This window comes from Astatotilapia calliptera, chromosome 7, assembly GCF_964374335.1.
Source record: "Astatotilapia calliptera chromosome 7, fAstCal68.1, whole genome shotgun sequence".
NCBI lineage: Eukaryota > Metazoa > Chordata > Actinopteri > Cichliformes > Cichlidae > Astatotilapia > Astatotilapia calliptera.
In genome coordinates this window covers 28,774,522-28,801,461 of record NC_137428.1, presented here as the reverse complement: position 1 = coordinate 28,801,461, position 26,940 = coordinate 28,774,522, and the positions used below count along the sequence as shown (strand labels likewise).

The following is a 26,940-nucleotide window of genomic DNA, read 5'->3' as shown; positions in this document are numbered from 1 at the left end:
TTGGAGCAGGGTGGCTGAGGAGCGGACTGATTTTGGAGCACGTGGACCTGTTTTAAGTCTCTTTTGGACTAAAAAAAAAAAGGTCATAATCACTTGTAACTTGCACTTGAAACCGATAAAGTAATGTCTAAGCATGGATCAGTTTAAAAAGGCGTGCAAAAATGTGTTTTTTGCGAGATACAGGGAGTTATTATTTTAACATTTTCGAAATACAGCCACATTACATTACATTGCAAACAAATTTGAGCATACTGTGTGTTTAGGGTCATATATGCACACTGGTTCAACGACCTGTTTTAATGTTTTGTTGTTGCTTGTTTGTTTGTTTTGCAATGAAACAGGAAATTGCAAAATGAACTGAGTCCAGTGTCCCCTTGGTTGCCAGGCGGAGTTTACGTCAAATGAAACAATAATGTATAGAATGCAACAATGTAATTATAAATACTTAAACACGTCAGTATCTGTGGACAGTCATTAACAATAAAATATAAGGTATTACCCCAACAAATCACCTGAAACTGTGAGGACTTTGAGTTAACTCTGGGTTGACCAATAGTCTCTAAATCCCGCCTCTCGTTTTCAACAACCAATCAAATTACGCTATCAATCTGTTTACCATTAGCCGCGAACTGCAAACTTCCTTTTCCGTGTTCAGCTGTCCGATGTTGTATTAAACCAACACTAACACATATAATTCCTTAAGGCAATATGAACACGGAGCAGTCCGTTGAAACTATTTGTGAAAGTCACTGCCCAGTTTCGACACCGGAGGGAAATGACTCAAAGAAAGGACAGCTAAAAAGGTAACTGTGAGGATAGCTTACCATTGTTGTTAGCGTTAACGCCAGCCACCAACTACAGAGCAACTTGTATTTGCAGCCGAGCGGTTCATCTGGGTGCTTCGTTTATTCTGTTCACGTTTTGAGGCTTGATTTACATGTAAACTTTACGTGTTGTTTTCTTTCTTTTTTTCTTTTCTTTTTCTTTTTTGCTTAACACATCAAATAAAATAATTTGTAAAATAACACCAAGCTTCTGTAAAAGAAAAACAGGCAATTTACTCGCAGGTATTATATTTTTAGCCATATCGTAAAATATAATTCCTGTCACCTAGCCAAAGCTCCAAGTTTAATGTTTTAAGATGAAGTTTACTTAACTTAAAACACAAGTGACATAATGTGTTTATTGTGTACCGGTACTTAAACAATTGTCCGATCTTGAGTACCTTTACTGCAACTAAGCTATTGTTGCTGTTGTTGGCTTAACATAATTGCATCTAATTGTATCCATATTTTTTCATCATTAATTCATTCCTTCTTTTTGTAGAACTCCATTATCAAAGTTTAAGAAAATACATTCCCACTTCAAGTCACCTGTAAGTAGCTTTCCTGTCTTCTTTTTCACACACACACACACACACACACACACACACACACACACACACACACACACACACACACACACACACAAACAAACAATCACCCATAGCATGCCACACATGCCTTATTCTGTTATGATTGTCACAGCTTCAAGTACTTGAGAGTGCTAAAGTCAGCCCTGCAGAGGAGGTGGAGGAGCTAGAGAGGAGAAGAGAGCAGCTGGATACAGAGATAGCACAGCTGGAGGCTGAGTAAGTACAGCTGTGTTGTTCTTGCTGTATTTCTGTCTTGAGGTCCAATTTGAATGCTATGGGTAGTGATGGTTCATTGAATCATTAGATGAACAGAACTCAGATTTAATCGTCCACCTGCACATAGCAGTTTATCTTTTTTAGATGTTTATAATTTTGTGCCTTTGCCTGCATATGACCTTTTGCATAAATCTGCTGAGACCATGCGTGCGTATATGTTTTTAGGGGCTATAGAGTAGAGGAGCTGGAGCATCATATTGATAAGTTGCATGAATACAACGACATCAAAGACATTGGGCAGTCACTCCTGGGTCGTATAGGTAAGAGAGAAAAAGAAATTTCAGTTCAAGCTTTAAGTAGCATTCAATGTATGTAGTAATAAGTGAAGCTTGGTAAATTAAAATGATAAAGGTATATTATTAATGATGTTATAACTGCTGATGTGAATATTACTGTGATTCAGTAATTAACATTCCCCCTGAGCATCAACTCTTGTAAACACTGGGCATAGTATTTTCTTCAAGTGATGAAAATGTTTATCAGTCACTAACACTATCTTATTATAATACACCAAATTTCTCTCTGTTTGTCCCATGACACTTCTTATCTATCTGAGGTACTAATACATCATCATGTTGCCTAACAGCCACTTACCTATCAACAGGCTTAAGTGACCCATTTTTAACATTGATGCATCACAACAACGTTATAAAACCACCATTTCAATTTAATTTCACAACAGTAACATCAATTGTATTTCCACAAATGTTACCTGGCAATCACCTAATGGACTAAACTGATATTTATATAGGGATGAATGCAGTAGTACCTTTATTTTTTTTAGATGATGGGTCATGGACATGTTCCCTTAATCACACCTTTAATTTTAATAGAGCATTCTGGCGTTTAGGGTGGCACATCTAAACTTACCAATATTTTCCTACTCTGTGGAAAATCTGTCAGATTATGAGGCTATCTTATGCACAGCCCTTATCAGGTCACTCCACAGACTCGGTTGCATTCGGGTCTGAGGTCTGGCTGGGTCTTTCAAAAAATGTTAAAGTCATTCTTTTGTTTAGGTCATTGTTTTTGTTTTTTTGTTTTTAAACATCACTAAAACTGGGCATTTTAGCAGGGGTGTGTGGATCTTTCTATCCACTACACCTTCTTTACAACCATGACATGTGAAGTCCACTTGAATTAAATTTTAACTATGAGTGTTGGTTAATTTGCTGCATAACCATAAACGTACATTGTGATGAGAAGTGTGAGAGTATTAAAAAAAATGTAAACTAAGAATTATAATGGAAGATTTAACCTCCTCAGTCAGCCACTGGAGGGCAGCAAAGAGGGGTGTGCCTGCTTTTTTTTTCTCTGTTGAAACAGAAGTATTTTTAGTAAACCTTATGCAGTAATTAATAATATGCTGCACATGGGATTGCTTATAAAAACTCTTTAGAAAACAAATGACTTGACTTTTAGTGGCTGACCTTTTTTTTTTTTTAAAAGGTCAGCCACTAAAAATCATGTAGTTTTTGTGCTCAGTGATTATATTGGCTAATATTGAATGGGTTTCAAATTTGGTACTAACTTTTAGTAATTAAATTAATTAACTTGCATATCAGATAATGCTTGTACATCACTGGCATGCTGCCCACACATTTCTCCCCTTCTTGTGGAGTTCAAAAGGTTTTCTGACCAAAAAAGGAATTTCACCTTTTTACTAAAAGGGTAATTGTAATTTATCATAATCATAAGGGTTTTTTTTGTATCCCTGTTCTGCAGCTGCACAAGGTTGAGTAAGTAGGGTGAAGTTCAGTTTTCATACTGGAAGGAGTTCTGGTGATTCACGGTCATGTCATACTACCTAAGGGTGTGTGTGTTTTATTGTAGATAAAATCTTGATGTTCCCTTCCCATTTTAGTCTGTGATTTTAAATGTACAGTGCACCAATATACTTATTTCCCACCTATGAACAGTCTGTGTAGAAAAGTTAGGTGATCTCTCATAGTAAAACTGTGCTGAGTTAAATTAGCATTCTCTTCAAGTTCTCTGTCAGTACAGTGAAGAGTCACGATGATAATGACTTCTTAGTGAACGGAGATGGCATTTCCCCTCTGACACAATAGCTGTCTTTCTCATCACCCGCAGGCTGACACACAATTACAATCTCTGTCTATAGATGCATGCATTCAGTAACACGTGCATATATATTCAAATACAAAGACGTGCCGTCATTCTTTCTTCTCCCTTCTTTCTCTCAAGCACACACTTTCACAAAAGCTCTACACTTAACGCAATGAGTTGCTGTTGTACTGTATGCTGTTATTCTGAGAGGGAGGAGTTGGGTGGGCAGGCCCTGGAGTGAGGAGACAAGAGGAGATGCCCTGCATTACCCTTTAAAGACAAATGTCCTTTGTCTCATGTCCATTTGTCTGTCTGTCTGACTGTTTGTCTGAGTTCATGTTGCTACTTAAAATCTTTCCCTTTTTTGCATATATTCACCACTTTAAGGTTTTCACTTCTGAAATTGCTGAAAAGGTGGTCATAGAATATAACAGAAAAATGGTGCAGATTGTGATACAAGCACCAAATTTGGCACAATTACTTGATTAGCTGTTTGAAAAATTAAGATTGCTGATTGGACACCAAGATCATTGAAAATCAGACATACAAGTTTAAACATCTCAGATTCATTTTTCCCATTATCAAGAGCCTAGCTGTAAGATATATATGCATATGTATTATATTATTTTGAAAGTAATGTTCAGTCAGTTTTGTTGTGTCTTTAGTAGATCAACACATTTTTGCAAACATTTTATTAACAACTACTTCAGCAATAAAAACAGCATAGAAAGCAAAAATGTTCATGGTGATAGTATCTGCCTCTATACTCATGTTTACATCCATACTTGGTCAGTTCCTGGCAGCATGCAGCTATTATAGGGAGTGTGGTCCATGAAACTGTACAGACTTCTTCCTCAGCCTTAGCCCAGCCCCAGATGATTCCTGCCTGGTAGGCAGCATGCTTTGCATGGTCCCTAAGGGCTGCACTTGATGATGGAATAGCTCTTCTCTCTCCATGCAAGGCTCACTTCTTACTCATGAACTTGTTTAGTCATACATCACTATGACAAAGTGCTTCAGATGATGCAGGTCATCGTCAGACGCTTCAGAAGGAGTCTAAGTTTAACAAAGGTTTTAATAATTTCATCACACATGTCCTTATGTCCGTAGGGTATTTGAAAGTAGAATGGGAGACAGAGCCTTCAGCTTTCAGGCCCCTCTTCTGTGAAACCAGCTCTCAATCTGGATTTGGGAAATAGACACCCTCTCTACTTATAAAATTAGGCTCACAACTTTTCTTTTTGATTAAGCTAATAGTTATTGCTGGATCAGGTGATCCCTGAGCTTCCACAGTTTGTCTCTTGTCCTGTCTTCTTCCCATCACTCCCAACTGGTCACGGCAGATGGCTTCCCTTCTCTAAGCCTGGTTCTGCCTGAGGTTTCTTCCTGTTAAAATTCAGTTTTTCCTTCCCACTGTCTACAATGCTATAATGAACACATTGGTGCCCTTTGCGTTAATGAATGAGCTACTGACGTCTAGTCAGAGTTGCATCTCTCGTATACCCCAGTGTCAGCCACCTCTTGGCTGAGACAGCATCTAGGCACTTGGTACTTGTGATTGCTACAAGAGGCCCTCTTGTAGCAATCACTGGACTACTGATTGTGTCAGATTCACAAACCTTGTTGGCTAGCAACTTGAACAACTCTGTTTTATTGCCGTCATCTCTGAGAAAACAGAAGTTTATCTATGACTTTATATGCCATCAATGTCAGAGCTATAAATGAAGTTCATCACATAAACTGGATCTTCTGTGTGCTTCCCTCACCTAGTTTAGCCCACGAACCAATGTTGTTGACCAGGGTATGCTGTGCACAGGCAACTTCTTGGGAGTCACAGATGACAGATAGTGGTGAGGACCAGTGTCAGTAGTTCATCCATGGGATGTGGCTGAATGCTGAAACAAAGGCACTGCTCCTACCTCCATGCCCCATTTACCCCATGCAGTAGCGCTACTAGCCTAATAATATACCAGAAAAGTAAGCAAATGCTGCATGCTTCAAAACATAGAAATTGACACAAGATAATGAAAATCAGTAAATTATGTAGCAATTAAATGCAAAAACTACTTTTTCATGGGTCATATTGGCTGCCTTCTTGAAAAATGTGATTTTCATGTGGCTAATCAGAAAATATTATTATACAAGGGGCCAAATTGTACCGAATTTGGTGTTTGCATCACCATTGCATGATTTTGGATTTAATTTGATATTATCTGCTTCACAATTAGGGAAATATAGCATTTACCTTCTCAGATGATTATTTTGAACATATTCAACATGCAGACTTTCTAAATCAAAACTTTAGTCTGTCCATTTTTCCTGGTACACAGACTCCTTATAACAAACGATGGCAAAGTTTATTTATCCCTTTAGCCCAAAATTAGTTTAGTATTCAGAGAGAGTTTTTTAAATTTTATTTCAAATTAAATGTCATGAGACTTAAGAGACAACAAGCAGGATGCGTAATTACTAAAACCTCCTTCCACCTTCTTAGTAAATGCTTAAATTAGATGTTGGCATTATCATTATCATCATTATTATTACCAGGCGCTATGCCAAGAATTTAAGTTTAATCTGTCATACAGTATCGTTAAAGGCGGATCTGGTAGGTGCCAAAGTTATCATTCATTGTGACATCCAGCATCCACCCCACAGCCGTTGCTGAAATAAGAACGAGTCCTGCAACAGAACATTGTCTCCACTGAGCCCTGAGGGGTGTACTGTGAAGCACAAATGAGTTAGCGAGTTGTAACAAGCCTAAAGCCATAAAGGTGGCTCTCTTTTACCGCGTTAGGTCACCATAGTAACTAAACACATAACCTGATTCAGAGTTATATTCCATTTAAAATCTGCTGTAGGCACCACATCTCAACTGATTCTTTCAAGACAACATGCTCCAAATTTGATTTTAGATTCTCTGCTTAAGGAATATGTTTATACTGTACTAATACCTCCAAAGGAAGCCTGCAGTAAAGTCGCACAGCAAAGTTACAGCAGTGCAACATGCGCTGCATGGTCACAGGAATTTGCATGCATTCAATTGGTGATGTAGAAAATGTTTACATGTTTTATGCTTGAATCTAATCTTCTACCAAGTCTGTTTTACACTGCTGGAATTACAGGAAATACGCACAACATAGGTCAGATAATATATCACTCTACTTGTAGGCTAGTTATCAAGGAGAATATCAACTAAGGAAAATCAACTTCACTGTGACCAGCTAAAATCTAAAGTGGTTTCCACAACTTCTTCATCGTGTTATGGGATTGTGTCTGACATAAATGCGTTGTTGTCGTTGTTTTAAATGGATCCGTTTTGATGTTGTAATGTGGAGTGTTCATGTAAAAAGTAAATGGTAAAAGGTGTAGTAACATTTTGTCTCCTAGCATTGTTACCTATCACTCTTCTACTTTTACAGCTTTTTCTTTATAGACCTCTGTCTGCTGTTCTCCTGTCCCGATGTCTCTGTTGAAATAGGCGGCACTGAACTGATCCTTAAAAAGAAAAGTCAGCTGACATATCAGAGCTTGGCCATGTTGAGCTTGCTTTGTAGCACACGACTGTGGTGTCAACATCACACAGGTGGTCTTAGATTATATAAAGAGGCAGAAACACCTGAGACTGAAAGAACTATGCATAGTGCTCCAAGGTCACTGTAGTAACCTAAATGCCATGTGTATTGACTGATTCTGTTTTAAAGACAAAAAAAGAATAGTGAGGCCAAATGTTGATTGTACTTTTTTATTCCACTTTGCATAGTTTAATTTATCTACCTGAAAGCATTCTCACTTCATTTTTACTAACAAAACACTTTGAAACAATATTAATAGGTAATTTATTAAAAAGTATTTGCAGGTTTTTTTGCCGTGTGTGTGTTTTCATTTTTTGACTGTTGGATAAACAGATTCGTACTGACCTTGGCAGTTAGGGCATATAAAAAGTCTAATATTTGTTAGTTGCCTTTCTTTGCCAAGCACTTATCTATCAGGCTGGACCCGACATAATTCAGCATAGTTTGATTCTGTAGAATACTAACGACCCCAAGATTCAGCTAGCGGGGCTAAGTAACTGGAAATCTTTAAAATATTGGTAATAAAACACAATGTAGATTATCAATATCCTTTAAATACTTCTGTTCATACCCCTTTTACCAAGTGCAAGCCTCGTCTTTAGCCTGATTAATTATTCGGTGCTGTACTCTTGGCCTGTTCAGTGTTTTGTGGTTTGTTTGAAATGTAGGCTAGAGGCTGTTGACCCTGTAACCTGTCTTGCAGCTGCTCTGAGAGGGACCACCACACGAGATCTCTACGCTCACTTTGGTTTGGAACTGGATGACTGAACAAAAAGAGAAAATGAAAATAAAATGGTGAGGACGGTTCTTCTGACAAAGAAAACTGCAGGAAAAAAAAGTTAAAGACCACAAACTTATTAATAGATTTGATGTCCCCTTTTTTCTTGGTTAACAATTTTGATAATGAAAGGACACTGGGATTTTTCCATTATGCTGGCATGGTATTTAAAATAGTCTAGCTATTCAAACCTTTCAGTGGGTTCATTCCAGTCTTTCAAGATCTGTCTGTGTGTACAAGGATGTAAATGCTGCTGAGGGTTAATTTAAATGTTTGAGCTTACCTAAATAGAACTAAAGTAAAGGCCTGTCTGTACTGGCTACTCAAATGGCAGTCGTTTTCTAACTTTGCTTGTTTGGTTTGTTATTTACAGAAAAGATAAGAATACTGGAGTGTTAAACTGTACTACCAGTAAGTGACATGAATTTAATAAATGAGATGCTTAAATATCACAATTTATAAAGATACACCGTCTTTTTGTTTCAATTCACATCCTTCACCTAATTTAAGAAAGGGTACTGGGCAACTTTCACAGATATTTATAGTTTCCTGTCTGTCAGCACTTGAACTTCTGAAAAACAAAAGCTCTGGTGGACTTGATGTACTGAAAAAAAGCATAGCATGCATAATACAATCTAAGAATCAGTGATAAGTGTCATCTGCTATCAAGAGTTTGACAACGCCTGTGATACTCTCATTAACTTGATTGGCATCTGTATCTGCTTGTGAAACTGAATGGAAATTATCACTGGCAGGTCGAAGCTGGTCAAATTTTCTTGCCCTGATAATTGCATCTCTTTATCATTCAGCTAAGATCTCAAACACTAGTGTGTATGGGATAGCAGTATGATAATTGTGTTGTAAAACTTATCACCTTTTTGTGACTCCTTGGTATTACCACAGATCGAGTCCACTATTTGACCCAAGGTTACACTTAACATGTTTTTTGCAAGAATTTCCAAACAAGTCTCTCCTTGTCAGATCTCTCCGGGACCACTGGGAGCGCGTCCTTTGTTGACCTGCACCAGTGGCTCTCAACGGCCTGCTATCGTAGACTTTTTGTAATCCACCCTGGTTATGCAGTGCAATTCAAGAGATGTCACGTTGCTAGTATAAGCACTGTGTAAAATGTCAACGTCCTTGTGTTCTGTAAATGTAGACAACAGGACATTTCTTGGCTTGAAGTTGCAGCAGTCCGTAAAGCAAAAACAATTATTCACAATTATTCATGAGCCAACATGTAGTATAGAAATTGTTTGGTGCCAAAGTTTTATTGCAACACTTGAGAGCAGTTCTGTCTGGCTCTGCAGTCGTACATTTAAGAATGTATGTGACATCTACGAGGAGTTCAAATAACTTAATGTTATTTTCAATCAACCTAGCCTTTGTACTGAAAAATGGCAAGTTACAGATGTTATAGTAGATCCGAGTCCTCTCTGGAACACAGGACGGGTTAATCCTGTCGCTATTGTTCGAAAACCTGCCCTTCCTAATTCCACAGTCCTCCGGGAGCTCATGTGTTGACATACATAGGCTTAAAGAAAATTTCTAGCAGGTCGCAGCAGAGTAATGAGTGAATGGCATAAAGAGGCGTACTCATTTTGCATCAGGGCCTTGTCACAACCACGTTGAAACTGCTGCGCGTGCTGGCCTCGTTAACTGAGCTTGCTGGGCCACACCGCATTTCCTGAACCGCAAACACCCGCCTCCTGCTGGATGTGACGTAGAAAAAGATGTACATTCATGTTCTTGATTGGCTGTTGCACCCGTCCGTCAACTCTTATTCCCGATTCACTGATTTGACGCTGACGGCAGTGGGCGGGCGCAAGTAAGAAAATTATAAGGTCATTTGAATTACGCCTGCTAGTGAGCTTATCGGCTACAATGAAGCCAGTGATAATATTGATGATTATGACAATGAACGGATGATGATCGTGGGATCAAAGTCGACGGAGACTGCCAGGCGATTTCGAAGAAGGAGCAGCGGGTCGTTGTGATATTAACAAAGGGGGGGGATCCCAGTGCTTGTGTCAGCCCGTGTGCGTTTCTCTGTCAAGCCGACCGAGCGGCGGTGAAGAGCGGAGGGAGGGAGAGAGTGGGGGGGCGACCAGGCTAGCCTGTAAGCCGATCAAGGTGGAATTGCACACAACGACTTTCACGTTTGGGATTTCTGCGTACCTGCATGCTGTGAAGGAGGTGCAAGGTATGTAAACGGAAATGGGTCCCTGCCTCAGCCCAGATCGATCGGCGTGGTGTTTGAGGGACCGGCCCGTTTATTATTCGCCAGAAGAAAGGAGAGAGGAGCAGCGGCGGCTCGTCATCTCCTTGTCAGCGATTAACCCGCTGACGGGACTCGGGGTGTCCGATGTTTACATTTGAGACGGCCATTTGTCCCCGACAAGCAAACCGTGCGATTACACCATATGCCTCATCTTCATCTCCTGAAAGAAGCTGCTCATGGTGTCACGCTGTCCGCTTCCTTTAAGCCGATGCGCACAATACGCTGCGCATCCTGTTTCCCTGGCGCGCCTGTTACCATGATAACCTATATCAGTTTGATGATTTTGGCCAACGTCGTTGCAATAAAAAAGGCTTCGTCTGAAATGCACATGGCATGGTTAGTGAGGTGTAACCTTGCCAACAGTGGGTTGAGCCTTCCCCCTGTCGTTGCCACAGCCTCTACCGCAATGCTACGCGCCATGAAAATTTCCGGGTTCGGCATCAGCGAATGATGAAGCTCTTTTCTTACCGGGAAGTGGCCACCTCTCCCCTTAATGCATCTCTTTCCCTCGAACCCATCACGTCGATCTGTTTGAGGTTCAGGGTAATGTAATCGTCCACACAGAGCTCTCCTCTGTGCTTGTTTATATTTTAGCAGTGGAGTTATTGAATTTGCATGATGGAGCTAACATCATCACAATTACAGCCAGATGTATGGAGGCATTGAGGGGGTTATAAAATGGCCTTTTGATGATGATGAACTGAAATCAATCATCTCTATATGTATTGTGCTTAAAGGCTATTTAAAAAATAACAAACATGGGTGTGAAGATATCATTTACTGTTTAGGCTTATCTTCCTGGCTGTATCAGGTGGCAACTGGGAAACTGTGTGTTTCCCAGTTGCGCTGTCTGCTGTCACTTTAGACTGTTTGCTGTGAATTCAGAACAGAGCCTTTAGGCTTCTTTTTGTTTTCTCCTTCAAGCAAGAAGAGAAAATTTAAGGGTTCCACCCAGCTTAACACATTTTTATAAATGTTTTACAATCTCATCTGTAATCATGAATACCCAGAGGTCACCCAAGACTCTAAATTTCCGCTATTTCAAATGGTAACCCTTCACCGCAACTTCAGTCTACCAGAGCTGACTCAGTGGATTGAAATGGACTGCAGATATGTAAACAAAACCATAGACCATAACATTGTTAAGGTGTTGAGTTCTAAGGAAGTGGATTCAAAAATTCTGTTTGCTCATATAACGTGCACGTAACCTTTCAGTCATTTGGCCTGAAATGTTTGTGATCAGTAGATACAGAGGGGGCTGGCAGACCCTTCTGTATCTATTTATATGTGTTTGCATTCTTTCAGGATGATGCGTCTAGCATGCTGCACTGCCCTGCTTTTTGTGTTGAGGCTGCTGGTGGGCTTGCCCTGGTACCAGGTTCTTCCAGCCATCCTGATCTTCTATCTGGGAAGTGGAGGATGGAACTTCCTGGATATCTTTGCCAAAACAGTTGGCAGAGACTTACAGTAAGCATTGGAATTATGTTTGTTTGCTAAATGCAAAATCATAAAATTGGACCATAGATGCATTATGTCTTCCAAATCATTTGGCATGAGCTATGTCACTTTTAACTGTGACCCAGTGGCCAATTTCCTGTAGTTTTGGCTCTGAAATTCAGACAGAGTTAAATGTGACCTCAATAGTCACACAGTGCTAAATCTGCAAAAACAGGAGAAATCCATGCAAGTTGTTTCACAGTTGCAGATAAATTCTCATCTTCACCACATAATTGTCACGAACAAGGGTTAGTTCCTAAGCCCTTGTTAAGAGCTGGCTAGATATTCCTTCTGTACCTGTTTCTAAACACGCAATCTCAAATATTTAAGACAAAAGGTCCAGAGGACAGAGAGAAGGGTAGGAGCAAATGTTTTAAGTGGCATACCTAAAGCCAGTATTTACAAGTGGAAACTGGCATTGTAGTTGGTTTGAGGTTAACTTCCTTTTTTCCTCAATAGCTGCAGTAATCTTAAAACAGGAAATTGTAAATTATCTCTTTAGGGGAACAGCGACACAATAATCTACCCATTAGGGATTACTGCCATTCAGGGACCCATTATATACAAAGGTCACCCAGTTTTCTCATGATTAGAGAACGAAATATTACTGTTTGTCCTCCTTTTCTGTTAAATTGTCATAGAAAATGTGCTAGCCACATCTAATGTTTAGTCTTGTTTATACATTTTATTATCTTTGCTTCTGGCACGCTGCATCTGCTTGATTAGAATTATGACGTTAAGTTGTATTATTGATCAATTGTATTATTGTCTAAAGTGTCAAGGTTAGAAAGACTCTGTGCAGCATTGGATCTTAACGAATCATATATTTCACACAGTGACTCACGAGCTGTTGATGAGGCATTTTTGTGTGACAAAGCTCAGGTATATACATTGTAAGAGTCACTAAGGCATTAGAAATAAATAGGCTATAGTTTTATAATGGGTACTGTTCTTAAGCAATAGATCCGTATGAGTAAGAAAAGGCATGACAAAAGAAAGTAATTAGCCTCAACTAGCTGTGCAACAATAAATGCTTATCTAGACCATCATGAAATAACTCTCTTATGTAATGATAAGCATATTGTCGCTACCTCACTCTAGCCAAGAAGTACTTTGGCTTATTGTTTTTTTTATGACATTTCTGTAATTATTCACTGCTCAGGAGATTGACCACTACCTTTGTACCACAAATGTAAAGTGCTGAGAATTGCCATTCATGCATAATTTGACCTTGTGGGCCTCCAAGCCATATCTGTTGAAATATTTTATGCTTTGTAATGTGGTTTGGATACAGTTCGCAATACATTCAAGTACAGCTTCTTTAAAAGGTGGTTTATGTATTTTTGCAAAAGGGAATTTGGTGGATCGTTAGACAAATGTTTGTTGCCAAAAGACAGGATACATCAAGTTGTCTTTGTTCATTTCTCAGATCTATTGATACATGGTGTGGATTTAAGCAGATGAGCTGCAAATGTTAATGCTAATGTTTTTTTATTTTAAAAAGTGCAAAAAAATAACAGCAAATTATGAACAGTGAAATGGCTAATGTTGCTGGGAATCATTAAGTTATTTGTTCTCTTACAGTAATGTTTTCTTTTGCTCCTTCAGTGCAGCCAGTGTTTTACTGCGGGTGAAACTGAACGTCAGGCGCCACCTCAGAGAGAAGAACACTATTCCCAAGATCTTTGCTGAAACGGTGCACCGTCATGGGGACAAAACAGCGCTCATCTTCGAGGGCACTGGGGAGAGATGGACTTTCCGACAGTTGGATGAATACTCCAACAGAGTGGCTAACCTGCTATTGGAAAGAGGCTTTAAGGTAGATGTACAACACAATAAAGCTTCATTAAAAGCAATTAAGCAAAAGCAAATCTTTTTAAAGTTATATTACTGTCTTTTTTGTTTTTGTTTCTGTCATTAGGAAGGTGATGTGGTGGCCCTTTTCATGGAGAACAGATCGCAGTACGTGGGCATATGGTTGGGCATGGCTAAAATTGGAGTAGAAGCGGCTCTCATCAACTTCAATTTAAGACTAGATGCTTTGGTCCACTGTGTCACCATCTCCAATGCCAAGGCTGTGATCTTTGGTTCAGAGCTAACTGATGGTAAGAGCAAAGAGGGCAGATGAAAGTTGGATAGATTCGAAAGTTAGACGAGAAAGCTGAGGCATAACAGTCTGTACAGCATCGTCATATGCTGATGAATGCTGTTCTGGTTCCTGTGCAATAAGAGAGGTGAGTGGTGAGGGGAGACAGCCACAGAGGTCATAAAGACAAATGGGTTTTGGAGGAGGTGTTTCTTCAGTATCAGCCAGTAAAGCTTTAAATGACTGATAAACACAAAGAAGGGATAAGGTAATGAGGGAGGGACTGCCACTAGTCTGCAGTGTCCAAGGTCTGAGCTCTGCAGAGAAATGTGTTGCATGATAGGAGGCAGATAAAAGGCAGAACCACTGTGACATAGACACGTCTGATAGTACAGTGTTCAGGTCAAATCAACTGAGGGTTATGGTTTTTGTTAGGGGCTAGATCAAACCATTACACACTGTTTTAAAATCATGTTGGTTTTTATACATCATCATTGAAACAAATATATTGTTTCAATTAAATTAATTACAGCACCTAAAAAAGTAAATTGTGCATATTCCACCTAGGTTACACCAGCCTTGACATTATATCTGAAATACTGTCAAATAGATAAAACAAATGAAAAAGTCATTTTCACTTGCCAGTAAGATTAGGATTGTAGTGAGTATTAAGTTAAATGCCATGTCATCATATTTGTGTGTTTTGTATGTTTGACATTGCGTGAATTAACTCTCATTTTGCTCACTCTACAAACCTGCAAACATGCCTTTGTATTACCTGAGCTTGAACTCTCATTATCTAAAACTGCCACAGCTCGGTAGGATGGTCAAGTATTATTTGTAGATGTAATTCACTCTCCTCTTGGTGCCTTCTTGGGTCCCTGCCCAATATGGAAAGCCCTGATCTCAACAGCTATAAAGAGTGAATGATTTTTGAGCTGGTCACTCTGAGATCGAGGGAAGAGGCTCTGTACTGGGTAATGGATTTTTAGTGTGTTTTATGCCTTTAAGTAATTGGAAACACAGCTCTTTTACAGAATAGGTCAAAATTCAAGCTACTAGCTTTAGTGCCTAGGCATGACATAAGGCTTTTGGATCTTTTTTCCCCTCAGGTGAAATACGAGAGCCGTTTCGATTTGTTGTTTCCCTTTTTTGCCTGATTCACTTCCTTTTACATATATATATTTTTTGTGACACTGTACCTTTAACCTTTAACCATTTGTATATATTGTATTTTACACCACTCTCTATACTCTTTGTTTTGTCACTGATTAAAGTTTGCAAAGGATGCAAGCTTTCTTGTATTTAAATGTTGAACAATGTGCAGCTGTCTTGTGATAAGGATACGTGACATGTATTTGATGTATTTGAATTTGTTTCTGTTCTCACAGCTGTGTCTGAAGTCCATAGTTCAATGGGGAAGGCAGTGCAGATGTTTTGCTCTGGAGACTGGGATCCCAAACGAGTCCCACAGGGAACAGAGTGCCTCGAGCCCCTGGTGGCTGGTGCCCCTTCTCATCTACCCCCTCGGCCAGATCGCAGCTTCGTAGGTAAAAGCACCGTGTCCATGAGATCTTACAACCATTCAGGATCTGGAATTTTCTTTTTTTGGTTTAAAGTGATATCTTCTTGCAGGTTAAGGAAAATGTCACTGAACAATGCTGAATAATGATTTTTCTGGTTATCAGTCATAAAATTATGAAAAAATCCTAGCACCAACTCTAACTAAAACAACATACCAATTTCAGAAAACTATTTGTTTGCATTTTTGTCTCTCTAGCTGCACTGACTACTTGGCAGGTGTCGAGTAATATTTTTGGATCCAAGGAATGAGTCACAGTCATGTGAAATCAAATTTCTAAACTTATATTGACACAAAAAAAACAACTTCCACTGAAGCGAATTGTCAAGAATGTCACTTTTTTCTGTTTGATATATTTCTTACCACAAAAAAGACACACCCTTTTAACTATTTCTTCACATAATGCACTATATGTTCATTAAATGAAGAATTTGTGTAATTAATGATATGATGGGCACAGGCAAATAAGAGTTATACCTATCATTAATCATCTCCCTTTGTTTTATTTTGATAGATTTAGGGATTTACTGATGACTTGTCACGAGGCAACTAAAAGTATTGCCTTTTTAAGATGGTGCAAAAGGGAAAACAAATGGAATCCACAATGTTCACAATCAAGTCATGTCATACTGCTTTTTTCTGTCTCCATGCTTCAGTTCTGTAACTTAAAAAAGGACTTTATAATTAAAACTGTGAATATTCCTGTAAATAGAAATGAAAGGTGAGTATTTACCCTCCTGCAAAACTAATCAAAAGTGAGGACTCAGCAGTAAATTAAAAGTAAACATTTAAACTACGCATACATGTATAAGTATAAGCACTCAAGCACATGATAAACCCACTCATACCAGATTCTGCTATTGTCTTACTCTCTCTGTGCTGTTTTCAGATCGCCTGTTCTACATCTACACATCAGGAACCACTGGGATGCCTAAAGCAGCTATTGTTGTGCACAGCAGGTAGGAAGGAGGCAAACAGACACACAGGAATGCAGCTGTTCTCTTTGTTGATCCATGTAGCTTTCATCTAAAGAACAAGCAGTGTTGTTAAAAAGTGAGAGGAATAAATAAAACTAAATGCTTTTGTATTTGCTCATTTGACTTTTTTCTCTTTTTGTTCGTCACCCCGCCCTGGTGTTCAGGTACTATCGCATGGCAGCTTTGGTGTATTATGGCTTTAGGATGACATCAGACGATGTATTGTATGATTGCCTTCCACTTTACCACTCTGCAGGTATGTCTGTTAAAAGAACATAAAAAGGTAGGAGGTGTTTTAATCTACGAATGAGTTGGAGTGTTTCCTCCAAAGTTTGATTAATACATTATTCAGAAAATCGTTGCTTTTTTCTTGGTTTAAACAAAACTGTGTCAGTAAAGACCTCCAAAAAGGAAGAAACTCATTCACCACCTGTAATTGTTTAAAACAGCTGATAAGAGGAATGTTTTAAGACCATAAACATATAAAAGAGAACAAACCCCAACAAATATTTTCATTTAATCATCCCAAAATAATGAAATATAAATAAATGTAAGAAATTGATGTTCTACAAAAGGCAACCACATGGCGAGATCCTAAATGAACAAATGTGAGCAAAACTAAATTTAACAGCCAATAATATTACTACTAGTTTGAGGACTGAGGTGTTTGATCAAAATAGTTTTGCTGTAATCCAGCGGAAAATGTGAGAGGAGTCAATGCCAAATACTATGCTGCATCTCTGTTTATTTGCTTTTAAGTACATTAAAAGTGGAAAATATTTTGTATGTAATGTTTCCATCAGTTGTTAGTGGGATACTTCTTAATAGCAAGCACCCACTTTACAGTATTATTTGCGCTGTTTGTGCTCTTGACCATGAAATCAAAATGTTACGATGCTTTTATTTTTTTTAAGTGTTAAAGTTAAAAAAAAAAATTTAAAAAGGTAATTTCAGCAAATTGCTAGGTGATTGCAAAACAACATGACTATGATGATTGTAATATCATGTATACGGAGGTCATTTTAACCTGTTGCTAGGTGGTTGCTAGGCAACATGACAACATCTTAATGAAATAAAATCTGATAAGAACCTTCAGGCGGTGCCAAGCTTCAAGTTTGGTTCATCACCCTGTGATTGTGTGGGAGGACTTGGTGGATAATAAAAACAAACATAGATGTAAATTTTGTCTATTACAGTAAGATACTAATTATAACTCTTCAAACTTGGAGAGACTTCACTGGTTCATGTTTTCTTACTACAATGTTGTGTTGTAATTTTTGCAGATAGAAAGATTAATTATAAAAGGCCAGTTTGCAAATGCTAATATGTCAACCGTCTCTAACTCTTAGCTATCATTGTTCAGTTTTTTGGAACGTAGATAGCGATATCTACGTTCATCTGATAATTGCTTTGGTTTAAACAGTTTTTGCTTATTTTTTTTTATTTTTTTATTTTTTGTCTAAAGGAAACATTGTGGGAGTTGGCCAGTGCCTAATACACGGCATGACTGTAGTCATCAGAAAGAAGTTCTCTGCCTCACGGTTCTGGGATGACTGTGTCAAATATAACTGCACGGTAAGCATGTTGCACAGTCAGGTGAAAAACAAACTGCACCCTCTTTCACTTCTAAAGTTTTGTATACCACAAAATAATTTTTAAAAATCTGTTCCTTTCAAAGTCTTATCATTATGTAGATGCAACCTGAGATGAATAACAACGCAGGACACATTGACACATCACCATGTCATTATTTATTTAACAGAAACTTAGCTAAAATGCAAAAGGTTAGTTTAAAAACTAACCATGATTCAGTAGCTTGTAGAACCACCTTTAACAGCAATAACTTTAAAGTAATCGTTTTCTGTATGACTTTATTAGTTTCCCACATTGTTCTGAAAGAATTTTGGCTCACTCTTGTTCACAGCGTTACTTTAGTTCATTGAGGTTTGCAGGCATTCGTGTACGGCTCTGTTATGGTCGTACCACAGCATTTCAGTCAGGTTGAACCAGTTTTGGCATTTAGTCTCATATTTGACTCTAAAATACTTTGCTTTACAGAAGAGTTCATGACTGAGTCAGTGACTGCAAGGTGCTCAGGTCCCGTGGCTGCAAAACAAGCCAACATCTCGTCATCCCTTAAAAATTAATGTGAGGTGTTTGTCGCTGTGGCATTATGGCCAAACACTGGAGACATGATGGTCTCATCTGTTTAAAGCACACTGGTCAAGAAGTTTTGATGATTTTTCAGAAGCAACATTGCAAAACTAAACCGTGTTGCTATATTCTTTACAGGGAGAAAAGACTTTTTCCTGGCAATGTTTCCAAACAAGCCATACGGCGCAGTCTTTTTCGAAATGCACTGTCATGACCTTTAATATTTCACATGCTAACCAAGGCTTGTAGAGTCTGAGATGTAGCTCTTTGGTTTTTTGCAGTTACTTTGAGCATTCACAGTCTGACCTTTGAGTGAATTTGCTGGAACATCCACTCCTGGAAAGATTGGCAAATGTCATGAATGTCTTCCACTATAATCTTTCTTACTTTATAATGATGGACTGAAAACTATTTAGAAATAGCCTTATAACCATTCCCAGGTTGATATGTGGGTAACGATTGCTTCTCTAAGATCATTTTTCATGTCTTTCCTCCTTGACTTTGTGTTAAGACATACCTGAATGCTCCAGACCAGGAAAATATTAAAACTTCTACTTTTATAGAGGTGCTCAAACTTGGTGATGACCAGTTCATCAAGTGCATTTGATTAGCAGCACTCAGCTGCTTCTTACATAAGGGCGTACTTAGTTTTTCACAGCACTGCTTAGTTTTTTGTTACATAAAGTTAAACGGTAATGAGTTGATGACCATCTGATGTTTTATTTAATAAATGAAGCTAATATGAAGATTTGCTTAGGACAAGAAGATTTTCTATTGTTATCTCCTGCTACATGAAGCCTTAAAACTGAAACAGGGTGTCCCTGTCACAGATTTGATTTATTAGGTACAACACAGCGGCACATTACAATCTCCTTTTTGAGAATATGTCTCTATATCATGTCATTTTCAGTAAAAATCCTTTAAAGATTTAATATTATCCCCGTAGCTCTTTCAATTCTTTGTCCAACCACTGTATGCTTGCTGTAAAGCCATTAAGCAGTCTTTTTTTTTTTTTTTTTTTTTTTTTTTAACTTTTGTCTCATTACTGATTGTTTTTATTCCCATTGTCCTCCAGATTGTGCAGTACATTGGAGAAATCTGCCGGTATCTATTGAACCAGCCAGTTCGTGACACAGAGCGACAGCACCGTGTGCGCATGGCACTGGGCAACGGCCTGCGTCAGTCCATATGGGAGGAATTCATGAACCGCTTCAACATTTCACAGATTGCAGAGTTTTATGGAGCCACAGAGTGCAATTGCAGTCTGGGCAACTTTGATAACAAGGTAGGAACATGTCTCCCAAAAAAACTGGTGATGTTGAACTGGCAAAATTTTATTTCATTATGAATCCAAATGTTTAAAATGGCATCACTGTGGTAAAGTATTGTCTTTTAGAATCCCAAAGACTGCTTAATCAATCAAGTTGCATAAATTAAAAAAAATAATTCAGAGGTTTTTGTTTTCATTAATCCTCTAAGGTCACAATATTAAACATAACAGCACCTTGTAAGCTGCTGTAATACAGATAGGTCTATATATAATTGGACACTGACACAAGCTTTGTTATTTTTATCTGTTTACTAATAGATATTCAAATTATCTTTAGTTATAGTTATAGACTCCCAGCTTTCGTTTGAGGGTATCCACATTTCCACATAGCCACTGTCTTTTTAAAGGGACCAAAAGTAACTGGACAATTGACTGAAAGGCTAGTTCATTGGCAGGTGTGGGCCAATGAAATAGTATTTGTTATGTCATTATCGATTAAGCAGATAAAACGCTTGGAGTTGATTTGAGGTGTGGTGATTCCATTAGGGAGATTTTGCTGTGAACATACAGCATGTGGTCAAAGGTGCTCTCCATGCAAGCCTTCTGTAAGTGGCAAAAACAGAAAAAACACATCGGAGAAATTGCTGCAATATTAGAAATAGCAAAATCTACAGTTTGATACATCCTGAGAAATAATTCACTGGTGAACTCAACAATGCAAAAAAGACCTGGACACACACACAAGACAGAATCATTTCCATGGTGAAAAGAAATCCCTTCACAACAGCAAACCAAGTGAACAACACTCTCCAGGAGGTAGGCATATCAATATCCAAGTCATAAATGGAAGACTGCATGAAAGTAAATACAGAGGATTCACTACAAGGTGCAAGCCACTCTTAAACCTCAAGAATAGATTGGACTTTGCTAAAAAATTAAATAAAAAATCTTTTTTTTAAAAACTAGCGGAGTTCTGGAAAAATATTTTTTGGAAGGATGAAACCAAGATCAACCTCTACCAGAACGATGGCAAAAAGAAAGTATGGAGAAGGCCTGGAACAGCTCGTGATCCAAAGCAACCACATCGTCTGTAAAACACAGCGGAGGCAGTGTGATGGCTTGGGCGTGCATGGCTGCCAGTGGCACTGGGACACTAGTGTTTAGTGATGATGTGACACAGGACAGAAGCAGCCAAATGAATTCTGCTCAAATCCCGCTAAATGCACTAAAATTGATTGGGTGGTGTTTCATAATAGGGCTGAACGATTATGGAAAAGAATCTAATTGCGATTTTTTGCCCCAATATTGCGATTGCGATGCGATATGCGATTATTTTTTAAGGTCTTTGTCTTCTGTATTATTAAACAAAGACAAGCAATACATCATATACTATGGCCAATACTATATTACATTAATTTTAAACTGTTCTTTCCTGGAAGACAGACCTCTGTTATGATGACATGAGGTGATGCATGAATTGATGACTGACATTTTTATTTAACTTCTTCAATCACAACAGTATATTTGAACATACACAATAGTTTATTTTTAGCTTACAAACATCTGAGCATAAAGTGCTGACAAGGAACCCTGGTGTAAACATTAAAATGAAAGTCAGTACAATGTGCAGATTGCAGAAATATACATTAAAAAAAATCAGTGGCTTTACCACACTCAGTTTTTCGACATCTGTGAACTACTAGACAGTCATTAAATTAAAAAATAATATTAAATAAATAAAACTAATAAATAAAAAATACACACATCTTACTGATCTCTGCAGTCAGTAACATTACACATAAAGTGCAAACATAATAGCAATTGTATAAACACACACACAAACACGCCTTTAAAATTTAAAGGCGTGAAATTGGACGGTCTAGTTCTGATTAGCGTCACCGCTGTCTCGGTGGAGTTTAATAAACTCGGCCGTCTGCTTCTTGCTATCTAAAATATAACCAGACACTGGTGTAAATTCTCGACTGTCTCATACTTCTGTTTAATAAGTTTTCTGTTTGACGTTTAGTCAGCTGTGTGAAAACCAAGGAGGAACCCACCCGGGGGATTAATAAAGTTTTATTTTATCTAATCTAATAACTTTAATCTCAGCCAAACCGATTTACTCACGAACAAACAAAACACTGAAAAAAGCCCAACAATAACATTTTTAGGTTGTCTAAGTGACTTATATATTACGTTTAACCCGAGCAGCGAAACTCCGCGGTGATCTGAAAATGATGTGCCGGGAGTTGTGCCGTTCTCGGCCGCATCAGTAACCCTCGAGCTCCCGGCTAGCTGTCGAGCTGGTGGGTAGCAGACGCCTCTGAAAACGTCGAAGCACTTTTGCAAATATGGGATATCTTGATAAACCGAGCAGATATTTGATGTTTACACAGCTACTTTCTCGCCTGAAAATATGTTAAAAGTTTATTTTGTGACCCAGAAAGATTAGTATGAGTAATTTTAAAACTTAGTAGCGGCCGCCATTGCTGGAAACTGGAGTTTGGCTGGGCCGCGCTATGAATTCTGGGATATGGTAGTAATTTGGACAGCCTTCGGCGCGTCGCTGTGACGTAATCGGTCTACAAATGCGGCCTCAGGAGGATGCAGCCCATGAATTTGGACATGTCCAGAGTATAATCGCAGCCTTTGCGGTTAGAAAATTGCACTTGATCATGTCGCGATATTATCGCAAATGCGATATATCGTTCAGCCCTATTTCATAATAGAGATGGACAGTGACCCAAAACATACAGCTAAAGCAACCCAAAGAAGTGGAATATTTTTGGATGGCCAATTCTGATCTTAATCCAGTTGAGCATGCAATTCACTTGTTGAAGACTAAACTTTGGACAGAAAGGTCCACAAACAAATGACAGTAAAGGCCTGGCAGAGCACTAAAGAGGAGGAAACCCAGCATCTGGTGATGTCCGTGACTTCAAGATTTCAGGCTGTCATTGCCAGCAAAGGGTTTTTAACCAAGTACTGGAAATGAACATTTTATTTTCAGTTATTTATTTGTTTAATTACTTTTGAGCCCCTTAAATGAAGGGGATTTTTGGGGGGGTTAAAATGCTTTAGTTCCTCACATTTTTTTTATGCAATATTTATATGCAGCCCACAGAATTAAAGCTGAATGTCTCGAGTTTAACTGCATCTGAGATGTTTCATTTAAATTAATTGTGTCAACGTACAGAACCAAAATGAGAAAAATATTTATGGACCTAACTGTATGTGTGCCTTTCATTGTCCTCACCATACTGATAGATTTGTGGTTGCTGCTCTTTGTCTTTGCATCAGATGGGAGCGTGCGGCTTCAACAGTCAGATTCTACCCTTCATCTACCCCATCAGACTGGTGAGGGTTGATGAAGAGACCATGGAGCTAATTAGGGGACCTGATGGTGTCTGTATTCCTTGTAAACCTGGTGGGTTTACAGTCTACTTGTACCAAACATCTCTTTTAACCCTAACAAGCTCAAAATAAGTTTACAATGTTATTTTTAAGTAGTAATAAACACCTCGTGTAGATCCACAGCTCATACATTCCCATAAAAATGGTGCATGTTTCTTTATTAACTAAAGATGAACATGTCATCTGTATTTTTAGCAGTAATACTTTGTAGGTTTCTAAACACTAAGGGTCAGCTGACTGATAGTGTTAAAACAAAGCTAGAGTAGTTTACTCATCAGAAAGGCTGTGACCGCTCAGAATTATAGTATGGCACTGTGTTTATAATCTGTGTGTTAGACTTTCCAGAATACATAATATGCATAAGCAGTCTTATTTAAGATCCTTGGGGGCTCCAAAAAGACTAATGTTCCTTATCTCTTTCTCATTCAAGGTGAGCCTGGACAGCTTGTTGGCAGAATCATTCAGAATGACCCTCTACGTAGGTTTGACGGCTACGTCAGCCAAACAGCAACTGACAAGAAGATTGCTCATAGTGTGTTTAAGAAGGGAGATAGTGCCTATCTGTCAGGTTGGAGCACTTAGCCACACACACATATTGAGTAGTTTACCGTATGCCATTATGACTGAATGAACTGAATACTGAATCATTTCCTTCTCACTAGGTGATGTGCTGATCATGGATAAGTATGGCCACATGTACTTCAAAGACCGAACAGGAGACACTTTCCGCTGGAAAGGAGAGAATGTCTCAACAACCGAGGTGGAAGGAACTCTAAGCAGACTCCTAGATATGAAGGATGTCGTTGTGTATGGAGTGGAAGTACCAGGTAATATCTCGGAATTTCTGTTTTTTTGTTTGTTTTGTTTTTTTTGTTTGTTTGTTTTTTTAATACTTTAATAGTCATTAACATCCTGGGTAATATATAAATGTTGGCTAATCATACACACTGGCTTTTTATATGATATATTATATGATATACCTTAATTTTAACCGAAAAGGAAGCTTAGAGTAATTTAGAAATCTTTGCTTGGAGCTACGCTTGCTGGATAAACTGACTCCGTTGTTTCCAGAATTCGCAGGACCGTCTGGACTTCATATTGCAGATGAATTACAGTAGAGCAGATGGTTTTGATATTGATATTTGATATTCAAGGATGATTTTTTTTTTTTAATTTAATGCCCAGCAAACCCAGGATGGTAAACATTTTGAGTTTATTTCTTAGAATAAAACATGTTTCTTGTGCACAATTTCTTATTAACAAGTATTATCTCACGTTTTAAATGAAGTCTCAATTCATTAGTAAATGTGTAAATGAAATAGACAAGTGCAGCGTATATAAATTATATATAAATCATCTACTGTACAAAGCTGAAGCTTCTGTGATGCTCTGGTGCTATATGAAAGGGAGAAATACAAGTGGGATACTGTGTAAACAAAGGTTCTCCACAAGGCTTTTGGTCTCATTGCACAAACATGACCTGAACTTCAACCTCAGCTGGCGCTAGAATTCCTCCTCTGACCTGCCTGCATCTGTGTGCACAGGAGCAGAGGGAAAGGCTGGAATGGCAGCCATTGCCGATCCATCTCACTCCACTAACCTGGAGAAGTTTGTGAAAGACATGGAGAAGGCTCTCCCTCCATATGCCAGACCTGTCTTCCTCCGCTTCCTCCCAGAGGTCAACAAGACAGGTAAAAATGACTTCAACCAAATATTGATATCTTGCATAAGAAAGGAAGCGCATTTCTTTGTTTAGTTTACAGAATGCTTCAATTGCTTTTGAAGTGCCGTCTGAGTCTTAAACTTTCTCAGCCACTTCCATAGTTTTTTCAGTTAAGTAGAAGTTAGTTTTTTTCTGCTCCCTCTTAGTCTTCAATGGGGAAATTATATATTGTAATCTAATTTCTACCTTACAGCAAGTTTTTGATCTCTTTGAGTCCATGCAACAAATTATATTTTGCTTTGTTGACACTTTTTTTTTTCTTTTCATCACAAAACTCCATTTGTGTTTTTCAGTACTTTGAATTTCTCCAGTTTTGTTCTTCAGTGTAGAATAGAGTAGGTATATCTCAACTTTAGATAGTATTATAGTTTTATAAAACATACATTTGATGTATTTTACAAATACAGCAGATTTCATAAGAGACAAACTAGCATTGATTGGAGTACTTTGATTAAAGGGCATTGTTTGGCAAGCGAATCTCTCTACACATTCTCTTTCTGTGTATCTCTCTTAGGTACTTTTAAGTTTCAGAAGACAGAGTTGCGTCGGGACAGCTTTGATCCCAGCGCAGTGTCAGGCAGACTGTACTTCCTGGATTCCAGCAAAGGGCGCTACGTGCAGCTGGACGAGGAGCTGTACCGCTCCATTCTGTCAGGGAAATGCAAATTGTGATGACCAGGCTGACCACTACATCAACACACACACACATACTTGCACACACACACACACACACACACACTTTCACACACAAATACAGAAGACAATATGTGTGACCAAATTAGAAGATTTTGTCCCGTTAGTCACAAAAATAATACATTACAATAAAGAAGAGAATAGCCATATACAGGCCAACACACACACACGTATTCCCAAAACCACTTTGCTCTTTAACATCCTTAATAACAGATTGATGCACGTCACGCTCAAAAACACACACTCCACTCTGCCCGTCGCTCCTGAATACTCCTCAACAACTTCTCTCGCTACCTCAGCAAACAAAGAGAGAGGCACAAACCTAGAAAGCAGGTCTGCTTGGTGACTTGAAGCCACCCTTCATAACCACGCACTCCCTCGCCCACCAACAGATCTCATACACTCCCACCTGTAAACGCTGGTCCATTAAACCACAGGTTATTGTTGGCATGAAGGAGGAACAAGAGGAGAGGAATAGGCTGCCTAGCATCCAGGATGCAAAAACTTGACACTCCAGATAAACACAGACTTAAAGGATGCTGATGAAGAACATGGATTAAGTACATTAAATATGTGAGATAACAGAGGGACCTACTTGGACCTAAACTATCTCTCTGTTCATTGTTCTGTTAGTGAGATTGTTTTGTGACAGACTGAAGCTACTGCTGTCGACTTAACCTGCACAATTAGCCATAAGTGACAAACATGTGGAATAGCTACATACGTCCTGTTTTAGGTCAAATGTATCAAAGCATTTCCTTTAACTCTCAGCTCTTTGTCTTTTCTTTTCCATTCCTGTTGTATTACAGCAAATCCAAAGGTTTTCTTTCTTTCTTTGCTTTTTAAAGACCAACATATTTGACCTGTAACAGAAGTAAAAACAAAGTCCAGTGGTTGAAGGTGTAAATAGGGCTCTAGCAATTGCAGTGCAATAATTATCCACATCGGAAATGAAGAAAAACAAAGCTTTGTATTTAAATGTCTGAGATACACCAAATATATTTAAGTTGTAGTTTCTACATATTTAAGAAAATACAGACATTAATTTATTTTGTTAGTCTTTCTGTTGTCTTTTTTCTGCTTTGTGTGTATCCAAATCTGTGCTTCAATGGCTTGGGGAGTCCTCCTTATATCAGCTGTTAAAACACAAAGTCAT

General features: G+C 38.5%; 1 protein-coding gene across 3 annotated transcripts; it reads left to right on the top strand.

The window, feature by feature from the left end:
* Window positions 1–640: 640 nt before the first annotated feature.
* On the top strand, window positions 641–26,834 carry slc27a4 (solute carrier family 27 member 4). Of its 3 annotated transcripts, XM_026174118.2 has the most exons (17): window positions 641–803; window positions 1,327–1,375; window positions 1,527–1,630; window positions 8,033–8,124; window positions 11,694–11,855; window positions 13,494–13,704; window positions 13,807–13,990; window positions 15,363–15,521; window positions 16,443–16,512; window positions 16,695–16,786; window positions 17,996–18,105; window positions 19,760–19,969; window positions 23,255–23,381; window positions 23,799–23,936; window positions 24,031–24,195; window positions 24,913–25,059; window positions 25,606–26,834. In XM_026174118.2, the coding sequence occupies exons 4-17, from the start codon at window positions 8,090–8,092 to the stop codon at window positions 25,761–25,763; spliced, it is 1,968 nt and encodes a 655-aa protein (XP_026029903.2). In that variant the 5' UTR covers window positions 641–803; window positions 1,327–1,375; window positions 1,527–1,630; window positions 8,033–8,089; the 3' UTR covers window positions 25,764–26,834. The 3 variants fall into 3 exon arrangements, with proteins under 3 accessions (XP_026029903.2, XP_026029905.2, XP_026029906.2); XM_026174120.2 differs by lacking the exons at window positions 641–803; window positions 1,327–1,375; window positions 1,527–1,630; window positions 8,033–8,124 and adding an exon at window positions 9,951–10,310; XM_026174121.2 differs by lacking the exons at window positions 641–803; window positions 1,327–1,375; window positions 1,527–1,630; window positions 8,033–8,124 and adding an exon at window positions 10,802–10,931.
* The last annotated feature ends 106 nt before the right edge of the window (window positions 26,835–26,940 follow it).

Excerpts from the sequence above, each read along its gene's own strand:
- slc27a4 (XM_026174118.2), top strand. The coding sequence starts at position 8,090 with ATGACTGAACAAAAAGAGAAAATGAAAATAAAATG. Across the intron at positions 19,970-23,254 it reads TGGGCAACTTTGATAACAAG|ATGGGAGCGTGCGGCTTCAA; the intron begins GTAGGAACATGT and ends TCTTTGCATCAG. Across the intron at positions 23,382-23,798 it reads CTGTATTCCTTGTAAACCTG|GTGAGCCTGGACAGCTTGTT; the intron begins GTGGGTTTACAG and ends TTCTCATTCAAG.